General features: G+C 44.8%; 1 protein-coding gene across 6 annotated transcripts; it reads left to right on the forward strand.

Moving 5' to 3' along the window:
* The first annotated feature begins 172 nt into the window (after positions 1-172).
* On the forward strand, positions 173-21,084 carry LOC139925264 (catenin delta-1-like). 6 transcript variants are annotated; one of them, XM_071916557.2, is made up of 22 exons: positions 173-514; positions 6,207-6,348; positions 7,294-7,457; positions 9,661-9,729; positions 9,858-9,977; positions 10,255-10,520; positions 10,820-11,110; positions 11,703-11,943; positions 12,054-12,276; positions 12,949-13,141; positions 13,226-13,343; positions 13,482-13,638; positions 13,868-13,885; positions 14,265-14,333; positions 14,884-15,011; positions 15,296-15,446; positions 15,540-15,732; positions 16,380-16,585; positions 16,920-16,961; positions 17,083-17,150; positions 17,412-17,514; positions 19,145-21,084. In XM_071916557.2, the coding sequence occupies exons 3-21, from the start codon at positions 7,299-7,301 to the stop codon at positions 17,469-17,471; spliced, it is 2,772 nt and encodes a 923-aa protein (XP_071772658.1). In that variant the 5' UTR covers positions 173-514; positions 6,207-6,348; positions 7,294-7,298; the 3' UTR covers positions 17,472-17,514; positions 19,145-21,084. The 6 variants fall into 6 exon arrangements, with proteins under 6 accessions (XP_071772658.1, XP_078145057.1, XP_078145056.1 ...); XM_078288931.1 differs by lacking the exon at positions 17,412-17,514; XM_078288930.1 differs by lacking the exon at positions 13,868-13,885.
* The last annotated feature ends 5,970 nt before the right edge of the window (positions 21,085-27,054 follow it).

The following is a 27,054-nucleotide window of genomic DNA, read 5'->3' on the forward strand; positions in this document are numbered from 1 at the left end:
CTGCTTCCTTTTAGGCTATTGTTCTTAGACAATCAAATAAATGACATCAGTGTGTGTGAGTGAGTGAGAGAGGGAGCGACAGACGGAAATGGGAGGGGAGTAGGGGCGGGGACAGATAGCCCACATATTCTACACCACAGTTTAAAACCCACGACCCCCCTTCATGGGCGTACTTATATCAGTCACTGTATGTTTTAGTACGTTGTGACTACAATCTAGACGGAAGGGGGTTTATTTTCCAGTCCAGTTGATAGTCTTAGTCTGCTCCTGACTACTGAATGACTCACTGGACGTCTCGCAACTTGTGACACACCTGTATGAGAATAGGAATTCTGCTTGCGCCGTATTTACGGTAAAGCGCTTGTTGATCCCGCCCTCTCTTTGATAGAAAACTCGGTGATGTTGCTTCGTCTCTAACGAGCTTGACCGAGAACCCAGGAAAGGAGGGGAAAAGAGAGGAAAAACACACGAAAAGGAATACGTTGGAAGGGGTCGGTGCAGGCTACACAAATAGGTGAGTAAATTCTTACGTATTAGCACAGGGTTAATACAACGGAGCGATGTTTTACTGATAACTGGTGCACTGCAGCGTTGGCAAGGAGTGGTCACATCGACAGCAGTTCAGCACGACTTTCCAAAGCTAACGTTGGCTAAATAGTTAGCGTCGAAGCTAACATTACACTTAAAGTCCAAGCCCGGACTCCCGGTCTTGTTGCCTTCGGTAGGAAATCTGATAATTGATACATATACCCAACAGAGTACTTTACCCAGAGGGATAACTATTGCTGAAGCAGAAAACACCATGTAAATTAGCTAGAAAAGGCCGCTTAGCTGAATACACGCTATCACGCTAGCCCTCACAGCTAATCTGTGTGTTTGCTTTGCCTGGCAGCGCCACGGCAATGCTAACGTTAGCCTGGCGGTTCGCACTGTTTTCAGTCGGCTATATGGGTTATTGTGATGCTAGCTAGACAGCTAAAACAGGTCATACGGCTGCTGAGCAAGCAAGCCTGCTTGGTTGATTTGATCTCAAATAATTTAATTCATTTGAGCAGAGCGTACGCGCTACCCTAGGGTAACTTAATGCCCCATGTGTGAGTCTTTTGTTCTCATTTTTATACTAATGTCTTTTCTTGGCTGCTTCTATGTTGTCTAATGATGCTGTAGTGCCAACTCTGCTCGTCGCTACTGCCCCAGATAGCTATCTTACGTTAGCTAATCAATACACGAAAGTCTGTCTGGTTTTGCTAGATCAGGGAAATGCTAGCCCAGGTGGTAACGTTAGGCAGCTCCTGATGGTTCATCGCAGGGCTTGCCTGGAAATGTTTTGAATAAAGAGGGAATCAGCATTCATGACAAACTGGCAGGCGTGCTCTTTTACAATGAGGCTGCTGTACAACACTGAAATAGACCGTGTTTATTTCTCCATGTACATTTTTGTGCGTTGACCTAATTAGCGTTGCTGTGGTTTCATTTCGCTTTCTTAGTTTCTTTCCTTTGGGGAAAGTCTTTGTTTTCAGAACCGGAGAGGACAAGCACCTTATTGCGACGGCAGATAGAGGGTCAGATGAGATAACTGTTATCCAAAGTAATCAAAGTAATTGGAAACCTTTCCACTCGTTTGACAAGCTGGTCATAGCTTGTTTGTGTATTTGAGTCTGTTTGAGGGTGGTGGTCTTTAAGCTGTATTCTGTCAGACAGACAGGGTTGTCTGTCAGCTTGTGAACCTGTTGGGTAGGTCCTGTGTGAACTTGTTTTGGTAGGGAAAAGGCTGGGTGGGGATAACTGTCAACCTCTGCTGTGAACATGAACAAAAAAAACAGCATTTCCCTTGTAAACACTGTTTTCAATAGTGCTGTGTAGTTCAGTATCTTTCATGTAGGCCTAAGGACTAACCTACTTGGTGTTTATGTGCATATTAATCACTGGGTCAGGGATCTGTCTTCAGCTGATTTGTTATTCACTTGGAAGTGCTGCAGGTGCTACCACTAATAACAATGTGTGTGAGTGCGAACACGCATGTATCGGGCCTTCCTGACAACTTGTCTGCCAGTCGGTGTTTGATTGTTGATGCATGCTTCCAGGGCTGGCTGCAATTGTTTGTGTGCTCTTTAGAGGTGTGTAGGTTAATCCACAGCGGGCCTGTGTGTGTCTATGTATGTGCGTGCATGTTAATATGTGTGTATGTGTTAGGACGTAAGTGGATTAGTGGGCTAAAGCTTCAATCCCATTACAAGCCGCGCTCTGCTTAAACCAGTGCCAGTGGCATCACACTGGCTTATCAGCAAACTGCAGTGTCAGTTACCTCAAATTACATAAACAGATGTGCATTGTTACTGTGTGTGTTCTTTCAGTGTGTGTGTTTTTTGCCGCTGACGGCAGGTGTAGTGTGAGTTTCATTAAGTTCACAAAGGCTGTATTGTTGGTTTCGTGTGTGTATGATCACAGATGTCTTCTGACGGGGTCGAGTGAGTCATGCTGAATGATGGTTGCAGAATTCAGATGTAGCGATGTGACTCGTGGTGCGGCAGGACAAGCTCAGATGTTAGAGCGGTGTGTGTGTGTTGTTGACCTAAAGGCATTCTGCTTGACATTTTGATCGTTTGTTGCTGTTGCTGCAGGGACAACAGAACATACCCCTTTTCTTTGTACTGTAAAATGCTCACTTGGCCACTCACTCCTTGAGAGATTAGAGAAAAACGACTGTGTTTTGCGGCTGATGGCGTATTATATACACGCTCTTACACAAATCCTAAATCCATGTAGTGTAGTGGATGAACGGTTGGGAGCAGTGATTCGTGGCAAAAGATGAGTGGTTCAATCCAGGAATTTCCCCAATTTCTCAGTAATTTCACTTTCTTTTCCTGCTAAAAATGTTTTTTGCTGATATTCTCTTTCTTGAGCTGTCTTTTCCTCAGGTGCTCTACACATAACATTTTTTTCCCAGGGACAAAGGGACAGGAGAGCAGGCTGATTCCACTGTGAAGACTGGTGGTACACCGTCTTTCTTAATTTAAAAAAAAAAAAAAAAAAGCGTATTAGCAAAAAGATTAAACTGTGATGATTTAGCCATGCAGAAGTTTGTCAAGATAGTTTCTGAGATGGTAGAAAAAGCAGAACGGAGAACAGTAGATGGAAAAGAGTATTGGTTAAAGGGGAAGTGGTTTGTGGTCGTATGATCAGCATATTGATAATGGGGGATTTTCACCGCAACACAATCATTCTGTTAATGGAGGAAGACGGCCATCAGTGGGTGGTTTACCAATACATCCTACAGGGGAAACCAGCAGAGTTTTGTCATGATTTATTTATCTGAGGTTGTGTAGTCTGTTGAGGAAAGTGGTTGTTAGCGAGCAAAGGTAGCCCCCCCGTCCCATTTACTCATCTCCGATGGAGAATCCATAACATCCTGTTTCTCAGGAAGTGGCTAGAAGGGGAAGAGGGAGCAGGAATGGGACGGCAGCGATGTTTTCATTGTTCAGCGAAACCCACAGCTGACTTCCGAAAAGGCGTCAAGGCCAAAACTAGCAACTGTGAGAGAGGGAGACGGGTGGAGGACAGGGTGCTACAGGAGTTGGGCGTGAAGTGTATATAGGGACCCCCCCCCCGAACACACACATCATCACAAATGTGCATGTGGACCCACGCAGCGCCCCAATCTCTCTCGCCCTCCATCTCTTTCACACTTGCGCTCACTTGCACAAACTTCTCATTGTTCCACCAACCTCCCGGACTGACAGCTGCAAATTCCCTCCACAGACTGAGGTTAAAACACAAACACACACATGCGTGTGTGTGCGCACAGCATCACATTCCCAAGTACACTGGCCAAGAAATAGCCTATCACTCACAGTTTATAATCCATCTTGTATCAATGACAGCTAAGCTCATTACTGAAATAAGATAGTGTGTAGAATGATAATTATACTTATAATTATTTGGTGTGTTTGAGAGAGGACGAAGAGCGAGATGGTGTTTATATGTGGGATCAAATTATGGAATGATGCCAGATATGGAGAGATTTTGTTGTTGTGTAGCTATGTGTTTCTTTGCATTTGGGTCATTGTGACCGGTAAGCGTGCCTTGAAATGCCCCCACGATATGGTTTACACAGAGTGCTAAATGATTAGTATGTCCTGCAGAGGTCTTTTTACAGTGAATGAGTGGGTGGGCTGCTGTGGTGAATTGGCCAGAGACAATGCCAGGAATGCAAGTCAAGATCTGCTTTTATCTTTAATTCAGCACTCCTTTCCTTATCTATTCCCCCTCCTCTCCCCCAGCTCTCCCTCTCCCTCCCCTTCTGTCTTTTTTTGTTGCCCATCTTTCTCCTTGTTTTATTTGTTTGCTTGTCTCTCTCTCTCTCTCTCTCTCTCTCTCTCTCTCTCTCTCTCTCTCTCTCTCTCTCTCTCTCTCTCTCTCTCTCTCTCTCTCTCTCTCTCTCTCTCTCTCTCTCTCTCTCTGTCTGTCTGTAGTGGATAATATCAGTCCTGTCGTGGCTTTGACCATATATGGGCATGTGTGCTACAGGACAGCAGTTTGTGGTTTGCTCAGGTGGGAGGTTATGGCTCCGGGGCGCCACAGCAATTATGCAAAGAATAGTGTGTGTGTGTGTGCGTGATGTCACCAGTATGTGACGTCATGATTTCCTGCCAATCACGGCTTCAGTTCCTAAAACATTGAAAGCTTCAGCGAAAAATCCCTTTGTCTTGTGAAATGCATTTAAGCCGCTCCTCATTTTCTCATCAGTCCATCCTCCTTCCCTCCCTTTTTTCCCACACTGGGCACACCCCTATCCATGAATAATTTTCTGAGGTAAGCAGAGTCATACATCTGTGTGTGTGTGTGTGTGTGTGTGTGTGTGTGTGTGTATTAGTCAGTAGACAGACAGGAACAGAGCGTTTTAAAGGGTGTAGCAATATGGAAAGGTGATGTTGCCATTACCCCCCACACATGTGCTCATGGTGATGTTTCTCTATCTCTCTCTCTCTCGCTCTGTCTCTTTCTCTCTGTCTCTCTCCCTCCCCCGCCCATGTGCTCAACCATCTGCAGGTGAAACTGAGTCATTTGCTCACCCTCTCTCCTCTCGAACTCAACACTGTTATGCTCTTCACCTTATTTGCACTTGTTAACACTCTACCTTTTCATGCACACACACACACACACACACACACCTGCTGCCAGAAGTGTAAATGCAGGTCCTTGTTTGTTACCCAAATCTCTGTGCGCTCACAATTTTCAGACGTAGAAGTGTGTGTGCATGCATGTTGGCAAGACAGTGAGAGACATTGAGAAACCGAGACAGAGGCACAGTGAAATTTGGTAACCCCTCCTCTGCCTTGTCCAACCGGTCACGCAGGTGTGTGTGTGTGTGTGTGTGTGTGTGTGTGTGTGTGTGTGTGTGTGTGTGTGTGTGTGTGTGTGTGTGTGTGTGTGTGTGTGTGTGTGTGTGTGTGTGTGTGTGTGTGTGTGTGTGTGTGTGTGTGTGTGTGTGTGTGTGTGGCAGTGCCTGGGTACAGTAACCTTTTTAAAGCCAGGACTGACTGGGGAGCCTGGCTGCTGCAAAGGGTTTTATCAGCAGATAAGAGCTAGGAATTACACATCTGAGTCTCCACTTGTTTGGCTTTGATTTAACAACGGCTCTCTCTGTCTCTCTCTCTCTCAGAGCGCACTACAGAAAGAAAACAGAGAGGGAGAGAAAAAGGGACAAAAAGGCAGACAAGTAGGGAGAGCAAGGCAAGCAGAGGTAGATGAAGACTGATTAGAGGGGAAAGGCTGAAAGGAAAAAGAGAGCAAGAGGGAGAGCTAATGCTGGAGAAAAAAAAGATGAGTTGATAGGAGGACATATGGCTCTTGGGAGTTGTGTCTTTCTCTATCTCCACCACTCTCTTTCTCTTTATGCTGACAGTGTATGTTCTCTGGCCCAGAAAGAGCTGCACGTTGGTCAGCCTCCCGCAGCTAGCTACTGCACGCAGGCCAAATGTTGAGTAAATATAGGGTGTGTCTGTAGGCTGGGGCTACCGCATGTCTCTGTGTCTGTGTCTCAGTGTGTTTGTGTGTTCACAGAACAAACACAACCCCGTTGACACATTTGTACGGTATTCTCACTATGTTGCTGTTTTTCAAACAGAGGTGTCTTCAGCCTCCACTAAAACATTCTCCTGCTCTCCTTTTTATTGTCTTTCCCCCACCTCTGTCTCTCTCTGCAGTCCATTCCTCCCTGTCGATCCCCCTGTTTCTGGCCTCGGTGGTTTGGTGACCTTCTACCCATGAGCCCTTGCAACTAGAGCTCAACCTCTGACCTTGGCGTGATCTCTCACCTCTTCTACCAAGCCACGCCCACAGGTGAAGGTGTGTATTTCTGATTGTCTGTGTTGAGCTCTGCAGTATGTTTGGGCTGGTGAGTGAATCGTGCTTTTTGCTGTAAGTGTGCAGAGAAGCGTGCAGTTCTCCCTGTGTGGATTGGTGTTCGTGTATTGGTGTTCATCTTCCTGCAGAAAGTATAGCGGTGTGTGTGTGTGTGCATGTGAAACAGGGCTTTTTCTCTTGCTGGGGTCTAACATATCTGTAATGCCATATATTATGCCGTCGATGGACAGATAAAATTACTGCAGTAAATTTGAATTATAACACAGTCATGGTGGTTGACTGTGGTTAAATTCTATTTAGACCAGGCCTTTGAAGAAAATGAAACCATGTAAAAACCCAGTGTTTTTTGGGGGGGGAATTTTTAGTTTCCACCAAAACCTTCTCTCTACAGTGCTGACTATATTTTTGTTGTCAGTGGAACAGATGTGCTGTTGTGCGATCCTGACAGGGCTGACAGCTTAGCATGTTTTTAGCGCTCTTTTAGCAAAAGAGTGACTCTTTTCGCACTAGTTCTCCACAGCTTCATAACATCAGCATCAGCGTAGCCACGAGCAGCACTTCTCACAAGCGTTTGTTTAGCACTGCCAGCTAAAAATAAGACTTAAAATTAATTGGAACAAACATTTTAGTTGTCAAGTACCTTCAGTTTAGCCCCTTACTCCTTAATCCAAGTTTCCAAGAAGACATCCATCTTTGTCACAGCCACCAAACAAAATCTCTGTCAGCAGATATGAGATATGGTTAATTTTCCTCCCCCATTAATGTTATCAGACCCAAAAATCCTGCATCAGCCGGGATCTGCTTCCTGCTACACTCTGTATGGAGGTGCGTGTGTGTTGGACACCCTCTTCCTGTGCTGTAGTGTGTATGAGGCTGCGCGTGTGTGTGTGTGTAACGCCCCCACTCTCTCCCCTTGGGGCCGTGTAGTGTGTATGGAGCAGTGTGAGAGCGCAGCGGCTCTGCTGGAGTCGGTCAGGGAGCAGGAGGTGCAGTTTGAACAGCTGACCCGGGCGCTGGAGGAGGAGAGGAGGAGAGTGGGCCTCCCCGCCACCAGCCCCTCGGCCCTGGGTCGCCCCCTCCCTCACACACAGGTAACGCCCCCCAACCGCCCCCGGCATCCCCGTCGAACGTCTCTTGTAGGCGTCTGCAGTCTCCCATCCTGTGCCTCAACATGACCTAGCTAATGCTGTTAACGCCTACACTGCCTCAGCGTCCCATCCCAAAATGCTTAGACAGATACACGCAGCTGTTGTCCATCACCCCCCCATTCCAATCCTCCTTCCAGTGAATTCACTTATCATTTTCTCTCCCATGACATCCATTCCTCTATTGCTGAATTCATCCATCATTCCCCCCCTCCTTGCCTCCATCCAGCCTCCTCTCCACCAGCGCTCAGCGTGTGTGTGTGCCTGCGTGCGTACGTGTGCGTGTCATCATTATATGTCCGTCTTCATCTATCTCTTGTATGTCCATGTGTCTTTCATCTCTCATCTGGAAATGTGCCGTCACATAGTTTCACCACTTTTAACATGCCAGGAGATGGTCATCATCACATCATCACACACTTGCCGCATACCTTCACTGCCACTCACCGGATGCGCACACACACGCACACAGCTCACCACTATCACCACAACATACCGTTTGTCAGCCCCTGTCATGGAATCTCAGTTATTTTCCTCTTTGTCGCAGCATGTTGTGTTATGGAATGAGGCGATCTGTCGTGCATGCGTTGCATAGCCCTGCGTCCACCCTGTATCTTAAATGAAAGGATTTTGTCATTAAAACAATTAATTAATGTATTTGTTACCCTCTTGATGCCACTGCTATGATGCAAATGTTATGTTTTCCCTTGCATGCGAGTCCCTTATTGTATGTTGATATTGCATGCTCCACAGTTAAATGATTGTATATAAATACTTGTTTTTGTAATGCTCCTGCCACATTATTTCAGTTTTATAGTGTATGTATATTTTTGCCATGTAGCTGAATTCATCTATCCATCGAGAGCAAGGCTAGATGTGAAATTATTCTGGAGTTAAAGATCAATTTACCTGTCAATGAGAGGTTTAAGACTCCCTCTCTGCTGCTTTGTTTACAGCTGGGTTATTTGGTTGGACGAGGCCCTGCTGTCGCCTCCTTGTCTAGTTTTACAGTCTCCACTGAAAGTCTTGTGACTCAGTGCGTGGTAAGCTAGGCTCACCCCTAGGCTCAGGTGACTGTAGACTTGTTGGAGAAGGCAGAGCTTGCCTGTGAGGCTCTCTGGTAATGTGAAGGGCATTGTAGCCGTCAGGGATTGACATGGCTAACTTGTGAGTCCTCCAACTAATCTAACACTTTGACTGGGTAGAACAGTTCAAAATCTGTCCATAAATATTTTTGTCCTCCTCCAAGGATTTCCTGACATTGAGATTTTATGTTTTGTCTAATTGAGCCTGTTTGATTGGGCTTGAAAGTGACTTTGGGATGATTTTCTTAGTAAGAGGCAGCTTGATGATGAAGGCTAAGAGACTGGGAAGACGTATCAATTTACGTTTGTAAACCATTTTCCTGTCGAATTAGCATTTTTTTGGCCTTGGCCAACTGTCCATGTTTTATTTCTGCTTATCATGTAAAAAAGCCTGCCCATCCCAGCTGTGAGCACCGCTTCAAAAGCATGACAGAGTAAAACTACAGTGTGCACTCCCCATTGTTTTTGAATTACAGCTCTGCCCCCTTGTGCACATAATATACACTGCAGTAAATCACACTACCACATATTTTGGCAGGGCTCATAATATTGGTTTTATTTGTGTTAGTAGTGACACATCTCCCTGAAACAATTTCTAATCTGGCGTTGTAGAATGGTTACTGGAACGCATTTCCAAAGTAGCCCAATTATGTGGTGACTCAGCTTGAGGCTAGTGCTAATAATTGAGTCATTCATATTACATGAAGCAAGTGATAATTAACAGTGTCCAAGTTATACGGAGTGACACTCATTGATTATCTGACAGATTGGAGAGAGTGGAAGCAGGGTGTGAGGAGGAATGGCTGCATTCCAAAATGTCCTTCCTCATGTCTGGCGGTGATTCACAGACCATAAATATGCAGAGGTGGTTTGGTTTGGTCAGCGCTGAATGTGCTTTAGTAGCAGTAATGTTATCTGGGGGGGTGGGGGGTTGTAAGATGAGGCTAGACTGCTTGCTGCAATTCCACTCAAGTTTCAGTAAAATTGTTGGTGGCATGTATAGACTATCATTTCAAATGTTTACATTGTGTTGTTCACAGTTCTGTCTCTCTCTCCCACCCCAGAACGGGCGTTTAGGGGATGCAGACATAGAACGACTGAAACTGACAGACGGATACATAAACGGGACACAGGTGTGTGTCTGTGTGTGTTTCATCATGTGAACCTCATATAACTTTAACTATTTGCAATGTATCTATACAAAATGCCAGTGCGTTGTGTGTAAAAATATTAATGTGTGGCGTTGGTGTGTGTGTTACAGTACAGAATGGTAGACCCTGCACACGGCGCTCTAGATGAGAGCTACACACCAGAAGACGACTCCCAGGAAGCACACTCAGTCTTCTCTGACGAAGGAACCACACGGCGGCCAGACAATGGGGTAGGGAGATGGGATACACACACATCAACAGACTTTTATAAATGCCTACCAAGGCTTGGTTCAAAACTGACTTGCACAGTCTACTCAGCTTAAGCATTTTTTGTTGCTTTTATTGAGACAGAAAGCAGAGACAATCAGAGAGTAGGGGAGCCCCTGAAGAGAAAGTTGTGGTGGGATTCAGTCCTAGACCAGAGTCAGGGAACTTAACCAGTCGATTATCTCTGGGCACAAACGTTATTTATCTTAATACATTTCCCCTCCATCTCCTGTCCATCAGATGAAGAAACCAGTTGTCTCACGCACAGTCCTGCCCCCTGACTCTGTGTCCATTGACGGAGGCTTGTCGGTGTCCGGCATGGGTGGGTACAGTGCCACGCTGGACCGTCCCTACAGGCCGGGAGTAGGAGGAGACTACCCCACCGCCACCGTGCCCAGAAACTACCACTACGGCCCTGCAGGGGGTTACGATGACTACCGGGGAGGCCCGCCATCAGAGACATACACTAGCCTGAGCAGAGGCACACGCATGGACGAACGCTACAGGTACAGGACCCCTGCTTGGACTGGTACCATGAATAGGACTTATATCTGGACATATTTTATCATGATTGGGATTTAGTATTGGCTATATTTCCAGAAATTGATCATCTTTAACTGCAGTACACTCTAATAAGCCACACAGTAATCATGGGTTTTGGATTTAATCATCAACATCAACAACATCAAGCTAAACACTAATTCCCTGTTCTGGCTTTATTGACAATTAAGCGTTGACTTAGTTTAGCAACAGCCATCAATTCTTGTGTTCTTAACCCTCATCCATCTTTCTCTTCCTTCCCCAGGCCAGTTGATGGCTACAGGACTCTGGACTCTGGCTACCGGGCCCCAAGCCGTCAGCAGATAGACCCCTATGCAGCGCAGCCCCAGGTGGGCCGGGGGATGAGGGCCATGGGCTCAGCCATGGAAATGCGGTATGGCCACGGCCACTACGGCATGGAGGATGACCAGCGTAGTTTGGGATATGATGTGGATGTGGACTACGGCATGGGACCTCCGCCCATGCACCCCGGGGGCTACGGTACCATGCCACGCTTGGGGCCTGGCCCCGGGGGCATGGACAGACGCAGACTCAGGTAAAACATAAAGGCATTTCTTTGCTAAAGTATCACACACTTTTTTTATGCAGACAGACTATGTATGTATCTAATAGGCTTTACTTGACCCTGGCTAAAGTCTACACCAGGTGATTTCACTGATTACCACACCCTCAACAGAGAGGAGGAACTAATCGGTGAAATCACGTGGTGTAGTCTTTAGTCAAGGTCAAGTCCAATGTTCCCTCTAAACCGGTGGTGTCCAGTTCTGTGGTTGGAATGAAAACCTGCAGACTCTGCCCTGCATGGCACGACTGCCTGCCACTGACCTAGACAGAAATATATTTGAAAATGGCATCAAATATTTGAAGCGCTGTAGGTTCAATCCAATTTAACTTTATATTCACTGGCCACAGCCTCAAAAATGGGCAAATGATATGCAAGAATAATTACTTTTTATCTCCTAGATAACATTCAGACTTGGTTATACCTATCCTGAGTCGTAAGCTGTAGCTTGGGACACGGACACACATACCAGACACCTAGAGCTAACGAACAGCATAACTCCTGCTAGAGACATACTCAGTAATTATGTCCATGTCTACATATTTACCTCCTTTACAATGTATAGGAGCTGTGAGGACACTTTGGATGGCGATATGGGAGGAGTTGACCCATACGCATGGGGTGTTCCCATGACGATGGAGAGGGGAAGCATGGCTTCATTGGACAGCACACTGAGGAAGGGCCCTCCCACCTCCTGGAGACAGCCTGAGCTGCCAGAGGTGATTGCCATGTTGAACTACCGTCTGGACCCTGTCAAGACCAACGCTGCCGCCTTCCTCCAGCATCTCACCTTCAAAAACGACAAGGTAAAACACTCATGCGCACACAAAGGCCACATTCAAACACAAAATTACCGCTTCACAAATATTTCCGGCGTTGTATGCCGCTTACTATAAAATAAAACTTGTGTGTCCAGGTTAAGTCAGAGGTGCGTCGCCTGAAGGGCATCCCAGCCTTGGTGTCCCTACTGGACCACCCCAAGAAGGAGGTGCACCACTCTGCCTGCGGAGCGCTAAAGAACATCTCTTTCGGACGAGACCAAGACAACAAGATCGCCATCAAGAACTGTGATGGAGTGCCAGCTCTGGTCAGGTTACTGAGGAAGACCCACGACCAGGACCTCACTGACACTATCACAGGTAATACTGCTCGCATGGTGCTTGTACAGATCGGTTGTATGATATTCCTTATTACTTTAGACAGCTAGAAATTCATCTTTTTAAATTTTTTTTATAGTTTGTAGCCTTTTTGATCTCAATTATTACTTCAAAGTTTGAACACACACCCAGGATATATTCTTACAAACACACTCATATGACTTGCGATAGTAATAGCAAGGATGCATACTAATACCTGCATCAGATATTAGTATCTCTAGGGGACTACTGGATTAATAAACGAAGGCTTGGAGGTATCTAAAGGCTTGTATTTCTGGTAACCTTGTTGTATGCAGAGTCAGAAATGGTTTGGTTCATACACTCCGCTGTAATACAAGAGCAGAGTGTTCATAATTACATTTTGACTGCCAACAGTTCTCGCAGGACACCACATCTACCCCACATTTTCCCTGCAGGAGGAGAGCAAAATGAATCTTGGGAGTTGTATCAAATGACAAATCTGAATATACAAAAAAGATTGATGATGGAGAAAACAATGAGAAGATCAAATCTGAGAACTGACCTTTTGAGAGCCGTGACATAATTCATTCCTTGGGTTGATTTATTCTTTTAAGGGCCACACAGTCTATTCTACTGCAATGCAGATCACGGTTACAAACTGTGATACTGATGACATTTATTACATCATCCCAGGCACCTTGTGGAACCTTTCATCCCACGACTCGGTAAAGATGGAGATTGTGGACCACGCCCTGCACGCCCTGGCTGACGAGGTGATGGTGCCCCACTCCGGCTGGGAGCGAGGGAGCAACGGAGCAGAGGAAAGCTGCAAACCACGCCACCTGGAGTGGGAGACCGCCCTGACCAACACTGCTGGCTGCCTTAGGTACCTGAGTGATGGAAGGAGGGACTTTTAGAAGAGGAAGACAAGCATGCGATTTTGTATTTAACTTCTCCCTCCCTCCAACAGGAACGTGAGCTCAGAACGCAGCGAGGCCAGACGAAAGCTGAGAGAATGCACAGGATTGGTTGATTCACTCATGTACATCGTCCAGTCACAGATCAACCGCAAAGATGTGGATAATAAGGTAACTGCTCACTGCTAATTTCACTCAATTGATTACAACTTTTCACATTGAAGATGACGAATTTTATCTTTATCGTGTGAGGCCAATGCATCTTTCTTTGACCCTCTGCTCTTGTCTCCTTTCTATCCCTCCCTTCAGTTGGTGGAGAACAGCGTTTGCCTGTTGAGGAATCTCTCCTATCAGGTTCACCGCGAGGTTCCCGGCTGTGAACGCTACGCAGAGGCCACACCCCTCAACCAGGGCCCTGCCCCGGGCTCCAACAAGGGTGGCTGCTTCGGCTCTCGAAAGGGCAAAGGTCAGTGTCAGGCTGCCTTTAAGGGTCAAAAGGTCACTCTGTGTGTGTGATTTGCCACTGAAAGGTGGACGGTTGCTGGTGGGTTTGAGCTTGTTGGTGGCGGGAGCACCTGTCGCTGTTTTTCTCACTCTACCACTCTTTCCCTCCTTTTCTTCTTTTTCCTCTCTCTTCTCCCTTTCTTCCTCCCACCCTTCTTCCCTCCCTCCTTTTTATTCTCTGCTGTGTTTAGATGAGTGGTTTGCCAAAGGTAAGATTCTCCTCTTGGTGTCCTAGTTAACTCTGATGTATTCCAACTGTTTTTGAGCTATTGACCACTCACCGTCTATCATCAACCAGTGTATTAACACAGAATAATACTTCACTAGACAAATCTGGATGTCTAATGCTGTTGAATTCACGTCCAATATACAGGCATGTTCACCTGATGTCACGCAAATGAGATTGCATGGTCACTGCTTGTACCACTGGCTGCATGGTCATATTTTACATATTTTAACCTAGACAGTGTACCGAAATAGAGGACTGAGGAGGTTTGAATGCACTCCTTGGCCAACTTTTTTTTGACCTAGTTTTTTTGTCAACTCAACCTGTCCATTTCTCTCCTTTTATTCTTTTTCTGTCTGCAGGAAAGAAGGATGGAGACGATGGGAGTGCAGACCTAATTGACATTCCAAAGAGGACAACACCTGCCAAAGGTATGTGTGGCTCGCTTTGGCTCCAAGCCATTAATCACAGAGCAGTTTGTAGGACAGCCACACTTACAAGACCATGTACAAATTCCCCCCTGTCATGCCCTGTTTAGCACTTTCTCTCACCTTGTCACTCTCTCTTTAATCCCGACTGTTTCCGCTCTCTAAATGAAGAGATTATACACGATGAGGGCTGATTAACAGGACTCTTCTCTAAAAGGAAACTTATAAAGGGCAGCTAATCATAAAGTCCCAGTGCTTCATTAAAGTGATTTGTCCCATTTTCAAACTCAAAAGATAGTCTTGATTCCTTTCTAAGTGGACCTGATTTTATATTTTTTTATCTGTTGCAAGATAAAATGTCTGCAGGAGGCTATTAAAATGTACACTACTAGACCAAGGGTTGTCTCAGTCACATGGATTAGTGGAGTTAAGTCTTGATTTAATCCTAAAATTCTCACTATGCAGGGTTCAACTGCTTGAAATGTTTTATTTTGTCTATGTGTAGACTAAATCTGTATTCTAAGTTAATACTCCCATGTGTCCCCTGCCTCAGGTTATGAGCTGCTGTTCCAGCCGGAGGTGGTTCGTGTTTACACCTCCCTGCTCAGAGAGAGCCAGAACCCCTCGGTGCTGGAGGCTGCCGCCGGCGCCATCCAGAACCTGTGTGCCGGCCGATGGACTGTAAGTGTTCTGCTTAACTAGGACGCTGTTACTATGGATCTCTTCTATGAAAAAGTCTACACCACAAGTCATTAGTAGTGTGATGCTCACAGGAGACGTCTTAGTCTTATTCTCAATCTGAATGACCTCCAGCATTTTGGATCTGTTGGAGTAGAGCAGTAGGCTTTTATTTCTGCAGAGTCAACTGTGACGCTATCTGTCTTATGAAGTTACTGGAATGTAACTACTGTCACTGATAGATAAGATGATATTCCTGACTCGCTCTCTCTCTGCCTGCTCTCCAGTATGGTCGGTATATCCGGGCCACCGTGCGTCTGGAGAAGGGTCTCCCCATGATGGCGGAGCTGCTGGCCCATGGCAACGACCGCGTGGTTCGGGCCATGTCCGGAGCCTTGAGGAACCTCGCCATCGACAACCGCAACAGAGAACTGCTTGGTAAGATTGTGGGTTTGAAGGCAATTAAAGACAATGTAACAATATATTTCCAGGTACAGTGTACTCACTTGCTTCTCTGCGTTTCCCCTGCAGGGAAGCATGCAGTGCCCCACCTAGTGGCCGACCTGCCTGGAGGCCAGAGCCAGTCTGGGCGCGCTCTATCAGAGGAGACTGTGGTGTCCGTACTGAGCACGCTCACCGAGGTGCTAGGTAACAGTCTGGAGGCAGCAAAGACCCTCCGAGCCTCGCAGGGCATTGAGAGACTGGTGCTCATCAACAAGGACGGGTAAGTGTGTGTGTGTGTGTGTGTGTGTGTGTGTGTGTGTGTGCTTAAGCGAGGAAAGAATACAGGAGGAAAATGGTGCTTTTAATGTTTTCTTTGGGAAATATAAACAAGTACAGATTCTGTACAGTCTCATGGTGCATTCGCATCTATTATTAGACTATCTTAATGTAATTTCAGCGCTCTGGCTCCCGAGTTGATTAGCGGTCTTCATCTCTTCTATAGAGAATACAGTAACTTTAGGCTACTTGACTTGCTACTAGTTAATGTTGGCAACAGAACCGTGACCAAAAATAACTTATAGTGTATTACAAACGCATATAGAAGCACTGCTTATACAACAATGTGCTTTATTACAAAATGCCAGAGTATGTGCTGTTTTACGATCATAAATATTCAGCTATATATATCACCTGGACAGGACACCTGCACGAACACCTGCATGGACTGCTGTAACTAATAGATGAAAAACCCAGTTCTCCTCTCCTGAAATGTCATCTAAACTAATTTGCATACAAAGAGGATTATGGGGTTTTTGTGAAAAATGGCATAGAGGAGTGAGGTGTCTGGCTTTTTCTGACTGGCCTGACTTGGCTCTTGTTAGCCCATACACATATCCAAGTTTGTACACGTCTCCATGTATTCTCCAGCAAGCGTTCGGACCGCGAGGTGCGGGGGGCGGGCCAGGTGCTGCAGCTGGTTTGGGGCCACAAGGAGCTGCGCCGGCCCCTTGAGAAAGACGGCTGGAAGAAGACAGACTTCATGGTCAACCTCACTGCCGGCACCACCACCAACGGCCCCAGCAGCCGAGCCAACGGCACCTATGAAGACAGCACCCTACCACTGCTGGACAGAGGTGAGTGTATGAGAAATCATTTATGGTTTCAAGAAAAAACTTAGTACTTTTTGGCAGTGTTTAAGTTCTACATTTGGTAAAATTGTTAGACAGGATATTTTGCAGAAGGCACAAATGAGGTAAAGTTGCTCTGTAAAATTATTAACTTAATTCAAGTTAATAAAAGTGAGTTTTCAGAGGTGATTCAAAAGGAGCCACAGATTTAGACTAGACTAATTTTGTTGCATAATAAGCTAGTTCACAAAGTCTATTCTATGTGTTTTCTATCAATAACTATCATTTGGTTGTGCATCTAACTTCTATGTGTGGTAACTCTGTTTTTGTTTCATTCTAGGGGAAAAGAGGGACATGATTCCACTAAATGACCTAGGCCCTGGTTAGTACATCCATAGATTATAACAACATTGCTTGTTATAAAGCCAAATTAACTGGACTTGTGGGTCTTTTTTAGATGACATCTAGGATGATTTTCCTTTTTCCTCGTCTTTTTCTCTCAGAAGCCTACTCTACACTGGACCAGAGGGAGAGGAGACACACTCTGGATGAGACCACAGACACTTTACAGGTACATCTTTATATCCACACACACACACACACACACACACACACACACACACACACACACACACACACACACATTCACATGCTGGGTTGTTGACTGAACTGTACTAACCCTCCATCTCCTGCACTGCTCTGAAAGTTCCTCACTTTTACCTTTCCATCGACAGCCTTTGAAACCTCACAATTATTGACAATTTTCTCTTCTCACTCTCACTGCCTCTCCCTTTACTTTCTTTCTCTGTCTCTCTCTCTGGTTGTCTCTCAGCGAGGGGTGTATGGGGGCAGAAAGGGCTCCCTGCCCCTCTTGGACTCCTACGATGGTTAGCCCTCCCCCCTCCCCTCTACCCCCCTCTGCATGTAACAGCATGGTATGTTCAACTGACCTCTTGTCCTGCATGGACTCTATAGAGCTCTCTTCCTTTGTCTCTTACAACTTAAAACCCTCAGTGGAACTTGGTCTATGGCTAACATGGTGTATTGAACACTGATTGAGGTCTACTGGTACTGACACTAAAGTATATGATGCCCTAATGTGATGTGTACATGCTGGTATAGTATGCTGCAAGGTCCTCCTTGTGGATTGTGGTCCATACAGTATTATTACTGGAGATTAACACCAGGATCATAATAACATTTTCAACCCTCAGGATAATGATATTGTGTGAGCAGTAGTGTTGTCACGATACCAGAATTTAAACTTTGATACTAATGCTAATTTTAATGGCAAAAACTTTGATACTACTACGATGCCTTGGCAAAGAAGAAGAAAGATCAAGTAATATCACAGAACAACAGTCACTGAGATGTTTCGCTAAGTTACTTGTGTTACCAAACTTGACTTGGACAGCTTTAAAGATTTTTTTGGGGCATTTTGTCTTTATTTTGGTTAGTTGACAGTAGAGATAAGACAGGAAAGATTAGGAGAGAGAGGCGGGGATGACATGTGACAAAGGTCCCAGGCCGGATTCGAACACAGGACGTCACAGTTATGTGGTCTTAGCCACGCCTTAGCCCACTGAGCTACCAGGACGCCCCGACTTTGTCGCAACTGGGGTGTCCATCTTTGGCGGCTCAGTGAGTAAAATAGTACAATGAGTCACTCCTGGCACCGGTTTTGTCAACCAGTTTGGACTGTGATTCTGTTCAAGATGTGGTTCACTGTTTGTCGGCGCCATTTCATCAGATGTTAGAATCTGTTGAATTTTGCACTGACTTGCGCAGTCCACTATCAAGACTAGTAGTCAGACTGTCTATTACAATGTTTCCTCTTCTTTTAAAGCTACAATCTGCAATTTGTGCTCAAGTGCATCATCTCGCAGCTGTACAGAGATTTGCAACATGTGCCCCAGAATGTGAATGGGTTTTATTTTTTGTTGTTCTTTTCCTGTGTTCAGGTTTCTTAGTTGTAGATGGAGGATCAGTAGATGTAGAGTCTGACAGTCCCGGGTCAGACCTCATTACCGCTAAAGTTGTCTTTTTAGATGGTCGGCTGCCAACTTCAGCTTATCCAGCTCTAATCCAGCTCCACACTCTGCCACTGTAGGCGTCCTGCCACCACCCTTACTTATCACTGTTGCGTTTCGCCCCCACCCTCTCCACACAATGTTTACAAAACAAGCACAGGAGAGGGGCGATGCAGTGTCAATGAGGGCACAGTTTCATTCAATTGCGGATTGTGGCTTTTAACTATTCCAATCTGCACATATATGCTCGCTTGAGGTGACATTGACATGGAATTTAAGCTTGCAGAACCCATTTAGTTAAAGTATACGTTTAGAAAATGCAATATTTAAGTCAATCATTTGCAAGGTACCGAAGTAATATTGAACTTTATTGAAGTTATCGTGACAGCACTAGTGTGCAGCGTGCCATACTTATACCACAGAGTCAGTCGTTGTGTTGTCTCCATGTTTATTGTGTACGCTCCCCATGGTTTTGTTTGTGTGCTTTTATTCTGACTTCTTTTTAATCGACATATCGCACTCTCTCCTCTTCCAGAAAAACTGATAGTGTGCATCACCCAGAGCGGGCCTTCCTTGCCCTACCACTGCTACTGAGGAGAGAAGACCAGAGATGCACAGACTCTCTCTCTCCTTCTCGCCCCCCTCTCCCTCCCTCTCTCTCTCACTCCCTCTGTCCTTCCATCACAAGAAAAATGGGATTAGAAGACGAGGGTCGGCATCCAAAGAAAGTGATTGTGTTGCAATCATAAGTGATACACAACACACACACACAGATACATACACACACACACCTACTTTTTACAAATCCATTGTAGCATCAGAAGTATATTCTGTTTTTAAATTATAATTCTTCTCTAAATGGCAATCACCTTTGTTGACAATCATCAGTTATTTTCCGGTGTTGTCATCCTGCTTATTTTGCTATTGTCCATTTTGGTAAATTTTGTCATGGTAAACATGTTGCTGCCAACACCTGCATCCTAACATTAATTTGTATGTAGACTTCTCTGTAGGGTATATACTGTATATAAAAAGAAAATGGGATGACTGCATTTTTTTTTTTTTTTAAAGTTTCGGTTCCTTAATTTAAATCGTCCCTTTACTGGGATTGGCGCGATGGGAGGTTGGGACGGGCCGACGGGCCGATGGCACGCGGCCGCCCTGTAGATTGAGAATGTTATTGTTTATATAGGAGTTATTTTCATGTCTCTAGAGTTATTTTCTCTTGGTTGGGGATGGGCACAGATGTAGGCCAGAAGCGGGCAGGTGTGTGTATATTTGTCATACGATGAACCTGTGGTGCGTGTGTGAGGCGAAAATGAATACGGACCTTGGAGTGAGTGTGTGTGCACGTGATTGTGTGTCAAGGACGGGACCCATAAGACCACACATTGTTTAATTTTTAATTCATATTGTGTGCGTTTTTGTTTTTTTTTCCTATTCCTGTGACAAACCATTTTTTTCATTTGTTAGTTATTATGTACCAACTGCCTCTCTTTGTGTTTGATACTTTAATTTCCAACAGTTTTGTTTTTTTCTCCCCCAGTGAAAGAAATCACGATTTGAGCTGCTGTGTTTTAACTCCTGTGTCTGGAAATGTTTTTAGTTACAAGACACTCCCATGAGTGAATATGGACATTGAACTGTGTGCTTTTAAGTACAACACGTCAAACCTGATACTAAAATGTGAGTGCCGCTACTCTGGGAAACACACGACTAGACCACTAACAAATTTCAACACTCTACTTCAGAAACGGAAAGCATTCCTGGCTCTACTGTAATAGAACCACACTAGACGCAGCCTGCACAAGGGTTTGGTCTTCAGATAGTGATGAACACTTCAGAAAGGACTCCTTCAGAAAGAACCTGTGGAATCATCTCCTCTTTACTACCGATCTCTATAACAGTATTGCTGGTCTAAAAAAAACATTCACAACTCTCTGTTTTATTGCAATGTAGCCTGTCATGTGTACATTGGGATTTGTGTTGTGCAGTTTTACGAAAAAAGACACATTTGGGAGGTTTCTTCACTCAGAGGAGACTCGAGTTTTGGACAGACAGGGAGAGATACTGACGTATGACTTAGGAGTGTAGAGGAGGGGAACAAAAAGCACATTTTGGTATATATGGTCCATTTGTTTTTCTCTTTGTACTTTTGATTTTTCACTTTGTGTCTGGTTTGTTTGTTCCTTTATTTGGGGGTTGGTATGTGTGGGAGTGGTGGGTGAGAGCATTATGCAATCTGTTCTACTTTTTAGTCCCAGTTTTAACGCTAATTTGTTTTAATGGCAAAAGAGACCAATCATCTTTGTTTTTTATTCTCCACACACAGTATATCTGTAATATTGCCTATCCATGTAAAATTATGATGTACCATTCATACCTGCCTTGGCTCTGAAAAGTTGCTTTTTTTTCAGTAAAAGTATGTTAACTGGCAATACTGTTTTTTATAAATAAAGAGCTTTTCTTAGACAAGATTTGACAATGTGGCTTTGAACTTGTGTGCACAGGCTATGTGTGATTGATGTGATTCTTTGTGTGTGTGTGTGTGTGTGTGTGTGTGTGTGTGTGTGGTGAGCAAGGACTGCTGTATCTGGATAAACACGTCTAACTAAAGAGATGCAGTCTGTCCATCTGTGTAATTTGATCCCCTTCTCCCTCAAACAAATCCCATACGCACACACTTGACACCTTGACAAGTATTCACTCTCTAACATTTGTGTGGTCCGTTGAGCTTTATTTTGATGCACCGATTATCAAGGCTTGTTATCCGTGTATTCCTCTGCGTCGCCAAAGCTTTTGGAATGCTCACGGCAAACATTTGTCTCCAAACTTAAGACCCCAAACTGTCAGCCGAATCCTGCCTTGCTCTCATGCTTACATTAAGCCTTTTGACAGGCAAACACGACTCTCGGCCACATTGGAGCACAGCTAAAAACCGAGTGCTGACATGCTCAGCTTCTCGACTATCATATCATCTATAATTACAGGCTGACACACATGCTGGGAGATGATACTGGTATGTAAACATATGGGTGAGAGGGGGGAGAGCGTGCATTTTGGTGTGTGTTTATGTTTGTGAGCCTCCAACCCTGCCGTGTCCCCAAAGGAAGGGGACAGGGCAGGGTTGTTTGGGGACTCGAGAGTCTCAGTGTCCCCCATACATGTGTGTCAGTATCCCAGACATCCAACCACTTCAGACTGTGTAATTGAAATGCAGCTGCCGGATCACGAGGGCTTTGCAACTGTATCCAAGTGTGCAAGTGTGTTTTTATTAAGACGTTATGATCCATATGTGTGTGTGTGTGTGTGTGTCAGATTATGACCCCTAAGAAATCACACAATTTCATTGATGGGGAACTTTATATGTTATTGACTCTGTAACTTAAGATGTTAGCAACAAAAGGATTGTAATGAGAAGCTACAGGGTTGCCTGTATGGTAGAGAGTGGTGGGTGACAATTAGATCTGAGGATGGATACTAACAATTTGCTAGAAAATTTGCCTGACCAAATGTTACAAAATGTGTGGTTCAGAAGAGGCCAGGAGTGTCACTGCCACACAAAATTTCTAGGGCACAAACTACATACTAGAGATTTAGGAAAGAGCTTATATGTCTATGTAACCTCATTTTAAGTAGACCTTTAAGGGCCTGTAACAATTTTGATGGATAATGTTTTTTCAAGCTTTTCTCCAAAACATTTCTGGACAGCTATTAATCAAGATATTTCCAAAGTCTCCTAGATATTCAGAAGATTTGAGACTATTTCCAGTCATTTTAGCTCAACCTAAAACAACTTAAATACATAGCTGAGCATGCACAAGCTTTTCCAGGGATGGGACACAATGTAATACACATTTTCCCACTCTTCATACTACTTCAACTAGTGAAGTGTCCAAGGCATAGGCTTGTATATAGGCTCATAAAAAATCCTATATCTGTAACTGCCATAACCTAAGAAATCCAGGTCCATCATGCTTACCAGTTATAATTAGAGGTGTAAAAACTTGACAGAAACACAAAACTAGATTTGTCCTGTTGAAGAGCATACATGTACATGTGTGTCAGAGAGCGCATTCTCCTCAGTGCATGAGTGACAAGTATGTGTACACGAGTGTGTGTGTAATGTTGTTAATTAGTACAGCTGGTGCACACATGTCCCCTTGCTTAAACTTGAGACCAGACACCACCAACTGCAGCATGCTCTCCCTCCCTCTCTCCCTCCCTCCCTCTCTCCTGTCACTTGGTACCATATCTATTTAGGGCTCCCTCGCTCTCCCTCATTCTCACTCTGCCTCTCTCTCAAGCTCAAATAGGATCAGCGTCATGTAACTCCTTGGTACACAGGCACATGAGAGCTGAGAAAACAGCGGGGAGGATCGAAGACCAAAGGAATACAGCACATGCCCGGAGAGGCATGTTTGTTGTAAAGAACTCAGCGCTCTCCAAGATCCATCGCCACCAGCAAGCCAGACCCAGACGTAAAGGACTCCACCAGGTGTGTTCACATGTGGTGTAAGGTAGGCAGAACGTACCAGTGCTGGATTCTGTGTTGCCTGTGAGAAGAGACATGACAGAGACGGAGTTTGTCCTCATGACCCTGGGATTCCTGGGAGAGTGAAAGTGAGTGAAGACAGCCAAAGGAACCACTTGGGCCAGTCCTAAGTCTTGCCTCGTTTCCCACGATGGATTCATCCGGCGCTCCCTCTCCGCTCTCTCCAAACTCAGAGGAGGATTCCCCCTGTCACACCCCGACCCCCGGCTCCTCCCGCCGCACCACCCACACGGGGAAGCAGAGCGGGCTGGGCTACGGCCTGGGGGTGGCCTGGCACCAGCTGAGGCCCTTCATCCCCTTCTTCCTCATCAGCTCCCTGGTGGTGGCCCTGGTCTACCTGCTGCAGAAGATCATCTACGGCGGGCCCTTCACGGACCCGCTCTTCTTCGTCAAGTTCAACGAGCGCTGGCCCAGGCCCGATCCAAACCGCCCGGCCTCTCCGGCCCCTACCAAGCTGTTCAGCCCCATCCCCTCCTTCACAGAGCAAGACCTCTTTGACCTGCACACAGACAATGGGACTATTTGAACTGTTTAGTTACAGAATGGATATCCACTCTGCCTCAAAGAGGCGCCATCTGACTGGTTTTCCTTTTCCCTGTGGATTTGAGAGCCGGGACTCCCAGGGGGTTATGCCAGGACTCAGTGCTATTAAAAGGGAACGGACTGATACTTGACTGTGAGCCTAAATTGTGTTGATTGGTTATATAATTGTGTCCCTTACCTGTCCCATTTAAAAGACTCCAGGGCTAGTTATAGGCTACAGGTTGGCAAACCACAATAACATGTAAGACTGGGCCAAGACTATAATTAGATTTTTGACAATGCTCTAATTTCTTAATCTAGTTTGCCTCTACTGTTTTTTTGGGACAGTTTTATCCAAGCAGCTTGTTTTTGATTTAGAAGTAGACTATAACTACATAGTAAGCACAATTGTCCACACTGAAGTAAATAACCCAGAAAGTTGTGACAAAGATAAATTAGTGCAAAGTTTATGAATAAAGTTTTACTTTAAAGGAATATGTCTGCCTGGGCTGTAGAGTTAAGTACCGAAAATATGATATGTTTTAGAAAATAAATAACTCACTAGTTAATAACTGGCCTGTCTTCTATTCTGTAAAAGTGGATGTTAATCCTCGTGCAAACAGTCTCCTCCTGTAATTCTGCCTCACACAGACAGCAAAACCACAGCTAGATACCATACTGGAAATTAAAAATAATCCAATGAACTCTTTGCCCCCACTTCTGCCCCATACATAACACTGCTCCTATAGCGAGGTACAGACCTGAAACAAGTCATTGTTTTACTCAAAAACCACAAAAGGCAGACCATTTTTTCTGGACTTTTATAATGCTTTTGGTTTGCATGTAATTTATTTGGTCAGAATAAACCTTTACTGTTTTTAACAAATGTGCAGCAGAAGGCCATATCTTGCAACTTTCCCATTAACACCACACTAAGAGTTTTTTTTCCCCCCACTGCAGATCACAACACTGTTCGTGGCACTTGGAAACAGAGGAGAAGAGTGACAGAGTGAAGCCTCTTTGCTTTTTCCTCCTAATCCAAACCAAAGGCCTTGACCTTAACTGTCCAGATAATTCACATCTTATCCCAGCCTATGGAAACCCTTGTCTTCCACACTAGACTAGCAGGGGCAGGAAATCATCTCACACAACCATACAGCTGCCTAAAATTACATTAGACATAACCATAACTACGCCTGCGTGAAACAGCACTTGATAAAGCAAATTGTTTTTGCTCATCTAAAGACATGTCCTGGCCTCACAACGCAACCAGTAGCTTATTAAGACTTTAAACATTACATTGCTTGGCTAAATCAAATAGGCCTCTCACAGGGAAAAAGTATATTGAACTGAATGTGAGACACTCTCATTAGCTACAGTATGTTGGCTATATATAGTAGCCTATATACAGTAAATTAACCTTACTATCAGTTTACTCTGACATTAAATGGGTTAATGTGGCATGTAAACATCTTACTCCTTTCACCATCTGTGCAAACTCACAAGGGATTATGGATAAATCAACATCAACATATCACATATATGGGATTATCATGTCTTTCCCACGTATATTGCTCAGTAAAATGGGGAGGTAATTAATGGTATTAATTGAATAATATTCTGCTAATTGGTATAGCCATAGCAACAAAGATACTCAATCAAAGGTCAAAGGTCATGTAAACAAGAGTGTGACCATCAGCCAGGTCACTTAAACGTAACCACTGACTCTCAGGAGTGACACCTCTCGCTTTGCCTGGATAATTTCTTCCCAGTGCTCTGTAATGCCAGCATGTCTCAGCTCTTTGATGACAGCTTGCTCCCCCTGGCGGCAAAGCGACACACTGCAGTTTACTTCGCCGGTGACCACGTTGACCTGTGGGTGACCTCACCAAACTGACACGGGAATGCCCACACACACTGTCAAATTAAAGTTTCAAAGGGGAAAATACTATCCTTTAACGTTACTTTGACGAATGCAGACAATTTTAAAGTGTATTTGTGCGGCATATTCAAAGCTCTAACTTATTTTTTTTTTCTTTGACGTGGGAACGGATTTATAGAGAGGTTGTGAATCGCCAGCGGTGAGTCTCGGTGTGTCCGTCACCTGTCTGTGTTTGTCTGGAGACTCAGCACTCAAATTAGCCCACATTTTACTGGGAAACACACTTTGTAAAATCAACGAGTGATGTTCATGACATGTTAACTAACAGGTGGTCTGTCATGAGCAGCTTACACCTTTTACACTTGTCGGTCAAGAGTCTTGTGTGTCGCTATTCAAGGCTAACCCTGCATGTTGGCTGGCTAGTAACGTTAGTGATGCTAACTTGCACTTAACACTACAGAGCAGGGCTTCTGGTGCTTTTTCATGTCAACCAACCATAAATAAATAGGTGTTAAGCCCTGATTTTGTCCCAGATGGACCCCCATTTGAGGAGGTTGTTATTGTTGATTTGATTGGATTAGTGCAGAGTTTATACTGTAGGTTGGGGAAATAAACTTCTGATCACAATAGTCATGTTTACTCATCCTTATGTTTTGTTCTGTCAATGAGCTAACCTCTAATAAATGAAATCCTGATTAAATTTAAACTTATTGTACTTGGCACCCCTGGAGGTCTCAGGCCCCCACTTTGAGAACCACTGCTTCAACACATTACACAGGTTTCCAGTGAACCACATACTTCATGTATGTTGAGTTTTGCCATTTGGTTCCCCTTGCATTAAACTCAACAATATCTTCATTCCCAAGCCCTGAATTAACCTTACATTGATTCCTCATTAAAGCATGATGCTTTCCTGCATTGTAGCTAGCTAGAATTCAGCAAGCTTATGGTAATGAATATTTGCATCCAACTTGCTATGCTAATTCTCATCACTCTTGTTTCAACCTCCCACCAACCTTTTATTCACCCCACCCACACCCACACACCAATGCCAATCTCCTCTTCTCTGCTCCTCCTGTTAAGTGGATGGGGAGATGTGGCGTTACCAAAGACCCGGGTTTGGAGCCCTCCTGCTGGCTGAGCTGCAGAGACAGCAGCAGTGCAGCCTGTTCTGTGACACTGTGCTCCGGGCAGACGGTACGGACACACACACACACAAAAATAAACAGATAGAAAGTACCTTGAATGCAAAAAGTATGTTTATTAATGCTCCACATAAGTGCACAAATGAACAAAAGTGCATGAGTGAGCAAGGGACAAACACAAACAAGGCTTATATACATGCAGCGATGCAAAGCATTTCAAGCACAAAGCTCTTCCTCGGCAGCATAGATACATGCACACACACACACGCACACACACACATACACAAAAGCTTAATTACATACTCATTACATTGTGAGCTTTACAGTTTGTTCTTTTGCTG

This window comes from Centroberyx gerrardi, chromosome 16 (genome assembly GCF_048128805.1).
Source record: "Centroberyx gerrardi isolate f3 chromosome 16, fCenGer3.hap1.cur.20231027, whole genome shotgun sequence".
NCBI lineage: Eukaryota > Metazoa > Chordata > Actinopteri > Beryciformes > Berycidae > Centroberyx > Centroberyx gerrardi.

What these genes read in the sequence shown, in the direction of transcription:
- LOC139925264 (XM_071916557.2), top strand. Translation starts at nt 7,299, where the DNA reads ATGGAGCAGTGTGAGAGCGCAGCGGCTCTGCTGGAGTCGGTCAGGGAG. An exon ending in CGCATGGACGAACGCTACAG is followed by an intron (nt 10,521 to 10,819) that starts GTACAGGACCCC and finishes TTCCTTCCCCAG; the next exon opens with GCCAGTTGATGGCTACAGGA. An exon ending in TGTGTGCCGGCCGATGGACT is followed by an intron (nt 15,012 to 15,295) that starts GTAAGTGTTCTG and finishes CCTGCTCTCCAG; the next exon opens with TATGGTCGGTATATCCGGGC.